This window comes from Leptopilina heterotoma, unplaced genomic scaffold (genome assembly GCF_015476425.1).
Source record: "Leptopilina heterotoma isolate Lh14 unplaced genomic scaffold, ASM1547642v1 Lhet_54, whole genome shotgun sequence".
In the NCBI taxonomy this organism is placed as follows: Eukaryota; Metazoa; Arthropoda; class Insecta; order Hymenoptera; family Figitidae; genus Leptopilina; species Leptopilina heterotoma.
The window spans coordinates 1,745,765-1,760,553 of NW_025111118.1; the positions used below are offsets into that span (position 1 = coordinate 1,745,765).

The 14,789-nt window shown below is 19.3% G+C and overlaps 1 protein-coding gene across 1 annotated transcript in view; it reads right to left on the minus strand.

The window, feature by feature from the left end:
• The window catches only part of LOC122508386 (tRNA dimethylallyltransferase), a 204,266-nt gene that overhangs the window by 15,878 nt on the left and 173,599 nt on the right, over nt 1-14,789 (minus strand). Inside the window, exon 5 of the mRNA XM_043621687.1 lies at nt 9,410-9,525. Within this exon, the coding sequence (XP_043477622.1) occupies nt 9,410-9,525 (116 nt within the window). The remainder of the gene's footprint in view (nt 1-9,409; nt 9,526-14,789) is intronic.

Sequence of the window (14,789 nt, forward strand, 5' to 3'; positions counted from 1 at the left end):
TTCATTCAAGAATTTTTATTTTTTGCAGAAATTTTTATTCCTTGCGTCTTCAAATCATAAAAAAAGCTATAAATTTTTTCTAAATACTAATTAGTTATTTTTCAATATTTTTTGTTTAAAAATTATTTTTTAGAAAAGAACTAATTATTACTATGCTTGAAAATTTTTTTTAGTAAAGAAATTGTTATTTCTATGTTAAAAAATTATTTTTTAGTAAAGAAATAATTTTTTCTATGGTTTAAAAATTATTTTTCAGTAAAGAACTAATTATTTCTATGTTTAAAAATTATTTCTTTACTAAAACACTTGAAATTTTCGCAAATTATTATTTTTTCTATTTTTGGTTTGAAAATTATTTTTTAGTAAAGAAATAATTATTATTGAAGACGCGAGGAATAAAAATTTCTGCAAAAAATAAAGATTCTTGAATGAAAAAAGAAAAAATTGTTTAACAAACAAACTTTCTTGGTCAGAAATAATTATTTCTTTACTAAAAAATAATTTTCAAACCAAAAATAGGAAAAATGATAATTTGCGAAAATTTCAAGTGTTTTAGTAAAGAAATAATTTTAAACATAGAAATAATTAGTTCTTTACTGAAAAATTAATTTTTAAAGCATAGAAATAAATATTTCTATACTAAAAAATAAAATAATTTCAGTATTTTTATTAGTTTCTTTATTTATTTTTTTTTTTTACTTTCTTAGATCCCAGATGTCGAGGTCAATGCTAAGCGTCAAAAAACATTTTTTCAAACGAATTTTGAAAAAAGTAAACAATTTGTTTAAAAGTTTTAGATTAAAAAAGTCTCTAAAAATTTTTTTTAATTTCTTTTTGAAATGAATGAAGTCAAATTAGTGTTAATAATTAAATTCTTTTGAAGAATTTTTTAAAAGTTTTTTTTTTTAATAATGTAGTTTTGAAAGAATTGAATCATTTTTTAAAAATATTAATCAAATTCTTTGCAACAATTCAATTGATTTCATAAATTTTGATAAAATTCTTGAAAATTATTGAATTCTTTCGAACAATTTTATTATTTATAAACATAATTATTGCATTCTTGCGAAGAATTTTATTTAATTTAAAAAAAAAAAATTGAATTCTTTCGAAGTATTTTTTATTATTTATGACAATAATTGAATTATATTGCAAAAAAGTTCATTTCAATTTTTTAAAACAATTCAATTTTTTCGTAGCATATTATTATTTATGACAATAATTAAATTGTTACGAAGATAAATTTTATTATTTATAAAAAAAATTTGAATTTTTGGGAAGCAAGTAATTATTTTTTGAATGAAAATAATTAAATTCTTTTGAGAAAAAATTAATTAAAATTTGTTAAAATAGTTAAATTCTTTTGAGGAACTAAATTTAAATAAAAATTATTGAAAATAATTGAATTATTTCCAAGTATTATATTAATTTATGAAAATAATTGAATTATTACGAATAAAATTATTTGAATTTTTGAAAATAATTAATTTTTTCAATGAATTCAATTATTTTATTCAATAACAAAATTCTTTGTAACAATTCTATTTTTTTTTAAATTTTAATAAAAGTTTTTGTATGAATTCAATTATTTTTATAAATTTTGTTAAAATTCCTGAAAGTAATTGAAAATAATAAAAAAAAAACTGAAAATAATTGAATTTGTTCCTAGAATTTTATTAAAATTTTTGAAAATAATTGTATTATTTCGAAGAGTTTTATTAAAAATTAAAAAAAATTAAATTGTGTCCAAAGATTTATTACAATTTTAGAAAATAATTGATTTTTTTCGAAAAATATTATTGAAAATTTAAAAATAAATTGAATTTCTTTATGAAATCTTATTAAAATTGTTTTAAGAATAATATTAAACTTTTGCAAACAATTTTACTATTTTATTTTTAAAATTAATTCAATTGTTTTGAAAATAATTGAATTTCGAAGAAAAATTTTATTATTTATAAAGATAATTGAAATTTTGATGAGGATTTTTGTAAATTTTTTAACATAATTGGATTTCTGCGAAGAATTTTATTAAGATTTTTGATAATAATTGAATTGTCACGAAGATAAATTTTATTATTTTTAAAAATTTGCGAAAATTTCAAGTGTTTTAGTAAAGAAATAATTTTTAAAGATAGAAATAATTAGTTCTTTACTGAAAAATAAATTTTAAACATAGAAATAATCATTTCTTTACGAAAAAAATAAAATTTTTGGTTTGAAAATTATTTTTTAGTAAAGAAATAATTATTTCTGACCAAAATTAGGAAAAATAATAATTTTTAAACAAAAAATAGGAAAAATAATAACTTGCGAAAATTTCCAGTGTTTTTTTTTGCTGTTGATGATAATTTGAAAATATTTTCGTGAGTGTATATAGAAGCGATAAAAATGGGAGATAAATTAAATGTCCAGACGTTGGGAGATATGAAAGAGAAGATATTGAGGATCTTTAATCATTTTTTTTTCTCGCAACTTAACAATGAAGTTCATGGAAAGGTTTTGTAAGTAGTAATATTACATCCTGGCCTTGCTGCACTTGAGTTATCCGATTCTCAAGGAATTCGATGAGTTGGGTATTTAAAACCACATTTAAGTAGCCGCAATACCGTGAGAAGTAAATAAACCATGGGTATCAAATACAAAACGCAATCCTGGCGAGGAGTTTATTTAAATTTAATATTATCACGGACTTCTTGAATATATAAAATAATATGAAAAAGAGTGAAAATTTATTTCACTACGATTTTTCAGTAAAAAAAAAATTGAAGAAAAAAAGAAGATAATAATTATATGCGATATTATTTATTACTATACAGATAGTAAATAAGTATACAGTTAAATTATTAATAAAGTTAAATTATTATTTTTTGTTGAAAATTAAATTTATAAAAAACTCCACAAAGAAGAAAAAAAATTCTTTCTATATTTACAAAGTAAATCGGGAAATAACATCTTTTTTTACTTGATTCGGATTTTCTTCAATTCAAATTTCGCGGAAAATTCAATAATTTAAAAAAAATCTGAACTGAAATATTTTCAAAAAACTATTTTTTTAGAATTTTAAATAATAATTGTAGAAATTTTTATTTTGGGAAAATTATAAATTGGACTTTTTTTTAAACTTATATTAACAAAACTTAGGTATTAATTTATCAGCAAAAATTAAAATTGTAATTCTTTGAAAAATTAAATTATTTTCGAAGAGAGGAAAAATTAGAAATGTAATTTTTTTTGGAATTTTATTTTAAATTCAATTAAAAATTAAAATTTTATTATAAAACCTTCTGAAATTTAAATATTTGTGAAATTTGAAACTATTTTTAACTAAAAATTTTAAGTTAATTAAAATTACAAACTTTCAGAAAGTTATTCTTGAATTTTATTATTTAAAATAAGTTTAATCATTTTCAATTCAATTTCAAAAAATATCTATAAATTTTATACTTGTATAATTCTTGTCAAAATTTCAATTCTTTTTATAAATTATAAAATTTTTCGAAAATTTCAATTATTTTTATAAAATGTAATCAAATTCTTGTCAAAATTTCAATTATTTTTAAGAATTTTAAGAAATTTTCGTCAAAATTTTAATTTTTTTGATAAATTATAAAATTTTTCGAAATTTCAATTATTTTCAAAAAATGTAATTATTTAAAAACAATTTTAATAAAATTCTACGCAAACATTTAAATATTTTCAAAAATAATAAAATTCTTTTTAGAAAAACAATTATTTTCATAAATAAAACTGATCGCAGAATTTCAATTTTTATTTTTTAATAGAATTTTATTGAAACTCGTAGGAAAATGTAATTATTTTTAAAAATTTTATTAAAATTCGTCAAAGGAATGCAATTATTTAAAAATTTGTTGATAAAATTCTTTATGAGAATTAAAGTTTTAGAAACATTAAATTATCCAATAAATTATTTATTTGCATTTTATTTGCATTTAAATAATTGAAATCTCTACACTCTAAATCTGAATCAGTGAAAATTTCACTGATTTCAATTCAGTGGCCCAGTTTTCTTTGATGAATCAGTGGAATTTCACTGACAATCAGTGGTTTTTACTGATTCTCAGTGAAATACCACTGATGAATTAAAGAAAACTGGGCCACTGAATTGAAATCAGTGAAATTTTCACTGATTCAGATTTAGAGTGTAATTAAAAATAATTAAATATTTTTAATAAAAAACTATCAAATTTTTTTGAAATTCTGTGAAATTGAATTGAAAATAATTTAAGATTTTTAAATTTTTTGAAACAAGAAAAATGAAAAATTTATTAAATATAATTACAGTTTTCCAGACTTCGATTAAAAATAATTAAATTCGTTAATAATTTTACTCAAAATTTTCAAAATTTCAAAATTAAGACTTTTGAGAAATTATAATTCAATTTCTTAATATTTAAATTTGTTTAAACTTTAAACATTTTATTTTATTACATTTTTTGAAAATAATTGAAATTTTGACAAGAATTTTATTACATTTTTTGAAAATAATTGAAATTTTCGAAGAATTTTGTAATTTATAAAGATAATTGAAATTTTGACGAAAATTTCTTTCAATATTTGAATATAATTGAATTTCTGCGAAGAGTTTTATTACTTTTCAAATAAATAATTGAAATTTTGCAATTATTTGAAACTTCTCAAAAATTAAAATTTTTTTAGTGTTTTTAACTAAAATTTCTATATAAATTAATTATTTTTAATAATTAATTAAATATCCGATAGGTTAAAGACAAATAAATAATAATAATAATAATAATAAATTAAATATATAAACATTAAAAAATTTAACTATAATTTCATAATAATTTAAATTATGAAAATTTTTGTAAAAATCTAAGTTCTTTAAAAATTTATGATTAATATACTTTGAAAAAGATTTTAAAAATAGAAAAACTATTAAAAATTATATAAAAAAAACTAACTTTATTATTGATTAGAAAAAGGTGAAAAGGGGACAAATCACCAAAAAAGGAGAAAAAGGTGACAAAATTGAAAAAAAGGGGACAAAAGGGGAAAAGGGGATCAACTGTGATGCCTGGATTTTCCTGACCGAAGACAATTCTAAAAAAAAATAATACCGAGTTTCTAATGAATATAATATTAATTTAAAAGCTCGGAATTATTTTTCTATTTGCCCTAAACAAAATAATAGGTAAAAATAAAATAAATAAAATGCAAAAATGCCCACTAGGTGGTGAAATCTCATTCAATTTTACTTATACATATATAAATATAAGTGTCTACACGGTGAGAATTTGCGAAAGGAGTCTATGACTTGTACGTATATATTCTCTAGAAAATCTGCATTGGAAATCGTGATACGTGCTCAGCTTAGCAAAGTAGCAACGCAAATAAGAGGAAACCTCGTCAATCGTATGTGCTCACAAAAGCAATAGCGAGACGACGCATACGTTAGCAAAATTTTGTCGACCATAGCAATAAGCCAGGAGTCATAATGTACAAGGATACAGGCAGAAGCAGGCAGAAGTGGAAAAAAAATAAAGGAATGCAAAGCAAAGGGGTTTCACCACTCTACAGGTGAATGCTCTCAATCGTAATAAACAAAAGAGAGGAGAAAAAAAAGAAAAGAAGAATATGACGTAGGAACAAAAATAATAATAAATAAAAGATATTAAGGTCTAGAGGTTTAATTTTTATTCTCCAAACAAAAATTTTTATATTCCACATGTAATATAAATTTGAGGGAAAAAAATTATTGCTCTGCCGTCTTGTAATAAAATAAAGGAAAAATATTGTAAAATTTTAAGCAGAATTACGTTAAAGGAGTCACTATTGTACACACATGACAAAATTTTAACTTTTTTCCTCTTTTTATTATTTTTTTCATTCTTTCATTTTCCTTATTCTTTATTTATTCAGAGCTCGAACTAGTGAAAGTATTTAAAAATACGAACTTTAGGACTAAAAATGAAAAATTACGAATCAATTATTATTACACTGACAAAAATATAAGCAGTCCAAGTAAATAAAAAAAAAATATTTTCATTTTACCTAAAACTATAAATTAAATTTTTAATTATTATAAAACATGAAGATAACGATTTCATGTTTTATAATATAATGAAAAATAACCGAGTAATAAAATCATCAATTCAATAATTATTTTCAAAAATTTTCAACTAAAATTCTTTTTTAAATCGATTATTTTTAATAATTTTCGAAAAAGTTCCTTTGACAATTTTCAAATTTATTTATTTACAATATTCTATTTTACGAACATTCAATTTTACGAAATTTCAATTTTTCGTAAATTCTTCAATTAAATATATTATAGAATATAAAAACTTAAAATAATATAAAAAAATTCAATTACTTGTAAAAATTAACTTGCTTTTAATATTCAATAAATTATTATCTAAAATTTTAACAGAAATTCATTTTTATATCATTTTTTATTAGAAAATTCAACTAGAATTCAATTATTTAAATACAAAAATAAATAATTGAATGTTTCTTAAAATTCAATTCGAAAAAAGAATTTTATCAACAAATTTTTAAATAATCGAATTCTTTCGACGAATTTTAATAAAATTTTGAAGAATAATTACATTTTTCGAGAAATTCGATTAAAATTGTACTAAAAATAATTGAAAATTTGCGTTGAGTTTTATTATTTATGAAAATAATTGAATTCCTAAAAAGAATTTTATTATTTATCAAAATAATTGAATTATTGCGAAGAATTTTAATAAAATTTCTAAGAACAATTACATTTTACGAGATATTTATTTAAAATTGTACTAAAAATAATTGCAATTTTGCGATGAGTTTTATTATTTATGAAAATAATTAAATGTTTGCGTAAGATTTTATTAAAAATTTTTTTTTACATACCCTGAATTCTTTTGGAAAATTCTATTAAAATAGTAGATATTGAAAATCATTGAATTGAAGAAAAATTTAAAAATAATTGAATTTCGGTGAAGAATTTTTTTATTTTTAAAGAATTTGAAATTTAAAAATTTGAAATTTTGACAAAATTTTTTTTAAATATTTGAAAATAATTGAATTACTGCGAAGAATTTTATTACTTTTGAAAGTATTTCAATTATTGTTTTCTTACGAAGAATTTAATGAAAATTAAAAATTTTTTAAAATAATTGAATTCTTATAAAGAATTGAGTTTTTAAAAATTGTTTAATTCTTTTGAAGAATTTGATTACAACTATAAAAAATAATTCAATTTTGTGGAGAAATTTTATTAAATGTTTTGAAAATAATTGAATTTTTCGGAAATGTTTTTATTATTTATGAAAGTAATTAAATACTTGCGAAGAATTTAATTGAAATTTTTGAAAATAATTGAATTTTTTATAAAGAATTTAGTTTTTAAAAATAGTTGAATTCTTTTTAAGAATTTGATTGCATTTTAAAAAATAATTAAATTTTGTGGAGAAATTTTATCAAATTTTTTGAAAATAATTGAGTCTTTGGGAAAAATTTTTGCGAAGAATATTATTACTCTTGAAATTAATTGAATTTCTCCAATAATTTGTAATTTTTCCAAAATAAAATTTTTGTTTCGTGTGTTTTTAACTAAAATTCTTCTATAAATTCATTATTTTTGATAATTTTTGAAAAAGGTCTATGAGGGATTTTCCAATTCATTTGTATACAATTCAATTTTACAAAATTTCAATTATTCGCAAATTTTTCAATTAAATAATATATTATTAGAAAATAGAAACTTCAAATAATTTTAAAGAAAAAATAATCCGCAATTAAACTTTCTTAAATAAAATAAATAATTTCACAGAATTGTTAGTTAAAAATATGAAAAATTCAGATTTTCAGATTTTAATTTGAAATATTTTCAAAATTCAATTATTTCTAAAAATTCACACTTTAATGCTTTTAATATTCAATTATTATCTAAAATTTTAAATGAAATCCATTTAAATCAATTTCTATGAGAAAATTCTAGAATTAAAAATTTTTAAGAATAAATACATTTTTCGAGGAATTCGATAAAAATTTTATTAAAAATAATTTAAATTCTGCAACGAGATTTATTATTTAATAAAATAATTGAATTCCTAAAAAGAATTTTATTATTTACGAAAATAATTGAATTTCTGCAATCATTCTATTATTTTATATTATTACTATTATTTATTATTTATATTATTATTTATTACTTATATATTATTATTTATTTTATTATTTACATTATTATAATTTATTTCTTTTAAATATTTGTTGCTGAAAACGAAAAGTAAATATAGTAATTCCTTGATTTAATATCAATAAAAAAAAGTTTTTATTCGTAAGGAATTATTTTAGTTTTACTATCAATATAGTAAAAGACGTTTGCGTCAGACAATTTTCTATTTTCTAATTTTTATTACCAGCAGTAGAAGACAAATTTTTTCAATGAGAGAACTTTTCAAAATTCGAAATTTTCAAACTTAATATTATTCTTTTTATAATAAGGAATTTTTAGTGTATAAGTAGTAAAAGAAACTTTTAGTCAGACAATAGGATAAATATTCCATCATTCTTAAAAGAATTCTTAAAAGGGATTAATATAATTTTAACCATAATTTTCAACCTATTTCACTGGTCTTTCAATTTCCTTTCTCTTAAAAATATAAAATTCAGTAGAAAAGGTCAATTTCAGTCCGACTGAAAATTTCCATCAGTTTTATGAATTAAACATATTTCATTCGGTAAAGAAGGTTTTTTTAAAATTTTTTAAAAGGGATTTCACTTTTAAAAAAGGGGATTTTAATTTTTTAAATAGGGGAAAAAGGGAGTAGGTGTTTTAGGGGATAAACAAGGAAAAATAATAAAAATAATTAAAAAAGAAAATAATAAAAATAATAAAAAAATAAAAATAATAAAAATTATAAAATAATAATAATAATAATAATAATAATAATAATAATAATAATAATAATAATAATAATAATAATAATAATAATAATAATAATAATAATAGTAATAATAATAAATAATAATAATATTAATTACAATTATAATAATAATGATTAAAAAGAAAGAAAGAAAGAAAAAATTAATTCCAGCCTCGATTTGATTTTCGGAAAAACTTTCCTCATAAAAAATTTGAATGTCACATTTTTGTATATAATTTAAAACTATACACACATTATAACATAAATGTTGTATTTATAATTTCCGTGTAATTAATTGGTGTGAATTCGACTAGAAAAGAATGCCTCTAGTTATACAGAAACAAAAAAAGAAACACCAATGAAAAAGAAGAAGAAGAAGAAGAAGGAAAAAAAAGAAATTATACCCCGATTGTGTGAAAAGAGGCGGCACAAAGATCATAAAGGGTAATTTATGCAAATATTAGGTTCGAGTATGTATATGTATACTATATATTGTGAAATTGGAAACTTACGCATTATTTTTGAGTCGGTCTTCGTTGTACCTTTCGTGGAAATCCAATAACTCTTGAATTAGACCTGCTTCAACCATCGACTCAACTCTTTCATCCAGTCTACTGTCAAGGACCTCCTGCAAACATTTCAAAGAAATGTGAATCTCATTTTTAAATATATTTATATATATATATATATATATATACATATATACGATGATTTTCGAAGTATTAAATATTAGATATATTAAATTTTTTTCTTTTTATCTCTTTATTCAAGCGTGAAATTCATCATTGGTGTAAAAATTTTAATATTATTAATATAGACAAAGAATTTTACCGCTGGTGATTTAATAGTTAACTTGAATTTTAATAATATAATATTTTTGAATACATAATAATATTAGATTAATCATTTTTAACAAATTTCATAAGTTTTTAAATAATTTTGAGCAAATTTTAATTGCTCAAATTAATTTTATTTTGATCATTATTTAAATTAATTTAATTTATTAATAATTCAACTAATTTTTAATCAGTTTTAAAAAGTTTTTAACCATTTTACACAATTTTTCATTAGTTTTAATAAGTTTTGAACGATTTTAATTTTTGTTTAAAATTTTCATTATAATTAATAATATTTAACAATTTTAATAAGTTTTAAATAAATTTGAACAATTTTTATTTGGTTTTAACAAATTTGGACTAATTTTTAATTAGTTTCAAAAAGATTTCAACCATTTTATACAATTTTTAATTATTTTTAATAAGGTTTTGACGATTTTAATGTTTGTTTGTAAATTCAATTACAATTAATAATTTTTAACAATTTTAATAATTTTTAAATAATACAGAAAATTTTTAATTGATTTCAATAAGTTTAGAACAATTTTTAATTCATTTTAATAAGTCTTGATTCATTCCGACCAATTTTGAACAATTTTGAATTAGTTTTAAACAACTCTGAACAATTTTCAAACTGTTTTATATAATTCTAATCAATTTTTAATCAGTTTTAATAAGTTTTTAACCATTTTACACAATTTTTAATTAGCTTTAATAAGTTTTGAACGATTTTAATTTTTGTTTGCAATTTCCATTAAGAAATTAATAATATTTAACATTTTTAATGAGCTTTAAATAATTTTTAATAATTTTTAATTGGTTTTAACAAATTTTGGTTAATTTTTAATTAGTTTTAAAAAGATTTGAACCATTTTAAACAATTTTTAATCACTTTGAATCAGTTTTAAAGGATTTTAACTTTTGTTTACAAATTCCGTTATAATTAATAATTTTTAACAATTTCAATAAGCTTTAAATAATTCTGAATTATTTTTAATTGGTTTTAACAAATTTTGACCAATTTTTAATTAGTTTTAAAAAGATTTGAACCATTTTAAACAATTTTTAATCACTTTGATTTAGTTTTGAAGGATTTTAACTTTTGTTTGCAAATTCCGTAATAATTAATAATTTTTAACAATTTTAATAAGCTTTAAATAATTCTGAATAATTTTTAATTGGTTTTAATAAGTTTTAATCCTTTTTGACCAATTTTGAACATTTTCTAATCAGTTATAGTAAGTTTTAAATAATTTTGAACAATTTTCAAACAATTTTAATATATTTTAAATAATTCTGATCAATTTTTCATTAGTTTTAATAAGTTTTTAACCATTTTACGCAATTTTTAATTTGTTATAATAAGTTTTCAACGATTTTAAATTTTGTTTGCAAATTCCATTACAATCAATAATTTTTAACAATTTTAATAAGTTTTAAATAATTTTTAACAATTTTAATAAGTTTTAAATAATTTTAAACAAATTTTAATTGCTTTAATAAGCTTTGACCAATTTTTAATTAGTTTTAAAAAGAAGGACCCTGAAGTTGCCATCGATGCTCAGCAATAAAAAATGTTTTTTTCACGAATCAGAAAAATATATCACAGAATTTTTTTCCAAGTTTTATATGGTTAAAAAAGTACTCTTAAAATGTTCTTTGCTAGGTTTCTTTCCTTATGTTTTTTTCCTAGGTTTTAATAATTTTTTTAACAATTCTAAACAATTTTAAACAGTTTTAAATAATTCTGGTCAATTTTTAATCAGTTTGAATAAGTTTTTAACCATTTTACACAATTTTCAATGAGTTTCAAAAAGATTGCAACCATTTTAAAAAATTTTAAATCAATTTTAATAAGTTTTGAAGAATTTGAACTTTTATTTGCAACTTCCGTTATAATTAATAGTTTTTAACAATTTTAATAAGCTCTCTTTTTTAATTTAGGTGAGAAAAGAGGGGAAAAAAAGGAAAAAAATAGAAATGTTAATAAAAAAAAAAAAAATGTTTACAAAAAACAAATAGTAATATTTATTAAAAAAAAAGACGTAAAATTTTGAAACAGATTGGAATGAACACGAAGGAGTTAGAGTAAGGTTTAAGAAGAACAAAGCCCGACCTTTTTCAACTTTGTCGGCAATGACCATTTTCTAGTACATATTTAAAGAGCCCCAGCAAGTGTTACTCCTTACAACACTTTTACGCACACACACACACACACACACACACATATTTCATTCATGCCTCGTGAGTGAAATTTAAAACTTCTTTTACCTCATCAAGTGAGTGAGTCGCGCCAACGTTTTCTTTTTCCGTTTTGAACATTGATCTCCCCCCTTTCAATATAACGTGTGCGGAAACTAGAAAGCTCTCTCACACACGTGGTTTTTAAAACCATTCAACAATAATCGGGTCAAGGTTCTCTAAATAAAAGCGTGTGCAATTTTATTTTTTTTCTCTTTTTACATCGATCATCTCTATTACCTCCTGCAAATTAAAAAAAAAAAAATTTTTTTTCATTTTCTCACAGACACAAAATATATACTTGAAAAAAATAAAATTCGATAAGAAGAGAGACTTGCGAAATTCCCTAATCTCACGATGGCCTGATTCCTAAGTATAGCATAAGATTATGAAAAAAAAAAAAATTTACTTATTACGTGAAACCACTCAAGGAAAATTCTTCAGGCTTCTAAAACTGTGAGAAAGATCTAAATACACTGAAAAAAAAATTATTTGATCCAAATAAACAAATACAAATAAATATTTACTTGAATCAAACAATTTTTACCTTCAACCAATTAAATCGTCTTATTTGCTTCAGAGACTGAATTATTGGTTCAAATATAATTAATTTGATTTAAATAGAAATAATTTACTTAATTTGGTTTCAAATTTTATTTGGTTTAAATAAAAATAAAATAGTTCAAAACTTTTATTAAAATTAAAGAAAAATTGTTTAAAATTATTTAAAACTTATTAAAACAAATTAAAAATTGCGTAAAATGGTTCAAAAAGGATCAAAACTTATTAAAACCAATTAAAAATTATTCAAAATTATTTAAAGCTTATTAAAATTGTTAAAAATTATTAATTATAATGTAACTTGCAAACAAAAGTTAAAATCCTTTAAAACTGAATCAAAGTGATTAAAAATTGTTTAAAATGGTTCAAATCTTTTTAAAACTAATTAAAAATTGGTCAAAATTTGTTAAAACCAATTAAAAATAATTCAGAATTATTTAAAGCTTATTAAAATTGTTAAAAATTATTAATTATAACGGAATTTGTAAACAAAAGTTAAAATCCTTTAAAACTGATTCAAAGTGATTAAAAATTGTTTAAAATGGTTCAAATCTTTTTAAAACTAATTAAAAATTGGTCAAAATTTGTTAAAATCAATTAAAAATTATTAAAAATTATTTAAAGCTTATTAAAAATGTTAAATATTATTAATTTCTTAATGGAAATAGCAAACAAAAATTAAAATCGTTCAAAACTTATTAAAGCTAAGTAAAAATTGTGTAAAATGGTTAAAAACTTATTAAAACTGATTAAAAATTAATCAGAATTATTTAAAAGTTTAAAACAGTTTGAAAATTGTTCAGAGTTGTTTAAAACTAATTCAAAATTGTTCAAAATTGGTCGGAATGAATCAAAACTTATTAAAATGAATTAAAAATTGTTCTTAACTTATTGAAATCAATTAAAAAATTTCTGTATTATTTAAAATTTATTAAAATTGTTAAAAATTATTAATTGTAATTGAATTTACAAACAAACATTACAATCGTCAAAAACTTATTAAAAATAATTAAAAACTATTTACAATTGTTCGAAACTTATTAAAAATAATTAAAAACTGTTTAGAATTGTTCGAAACTTATTAAAATTTAAAACTGATTAGAAATTATTCAAAATTGGTTGAAATTCATTAAAATTGATTAAAAACTGTTCAAAAATTTTTCTATGTAATTAAAAGTTGGTAGAAGCTTATTAAAACCAATTTAAAATTAAATCATAATTATTTAAAACTTATTAAATTTGTTAAAAATTACTAATTTTAATGGAATTTACAAACAAAAATTAAAATCGTTGAAAACGAATTGTAATGGAATTTATAAACATTAATTAATAAAAATGAAAATAGTTCAAAACTTATTAAAACTAATGAAAAATTTTGTAAAAAGGTTAAAAACTTATTCAAACTAATTAAAAATTAGGCGAAACTTATTAAAAACAATTAATAATTGTTCAGAATTATTTAAAGCTTATTAAAATTGTTAAAAATTATTAATTGTAATGGAATTTGCAAACAAACATTAAAATCGTCAAAAACTTATTAAACTGATTAGAAATTATTCAAAATTGGTTGAAATTTATTAAAATTGTTTGTTTTGAGAATGCGGGAATATTTTTAATTGCTATAGTGGTTATATATGGTTCTTTTTTTTATAAAAAACAGTTATAATAAAAGATTTATTTCTATATTTATTTTAATATTTATGATAAAATTGTTTATTATAACAGTCAGAGGTGTTTAATAAGTGGATAATATTTTTTTTTGCCGCGTTTGGACGCAATTAAATTTTAATTTGTAAATTAATTTGTAGTTAATGCACGAATTTAAACCACCTGTATACGCAACAATGAAATGACTTGTTACGAATACAAGTGCGTGATAGTACACCGCGTGTATATTGTGCACGTGCGCTATTATAAAATCATTTCAATTCGGTAACAGCGTCTTATGCAAAATAGAGTGCTAATTATATAATATTTCTTAATTTTCTATAGTCTTCAATTAATAATAATTATTTATAGAAAAATGCATATTTGTTATTATTTTGCAAAAAAATCAACGAATTAAATAAAATAAATAATAAATTAGTCAATTAATATATAATTAATTTAAAATAAATAATTAACTATTTTACAAAATAATTAATTGATTTAGGTAAAAGTAATTAATTACTTCGTACAATAATTATTTCGTACAATAATTATTTCGTATAATAATTATTTCATACAATAATTATTTCGTACAATAATTATTTCG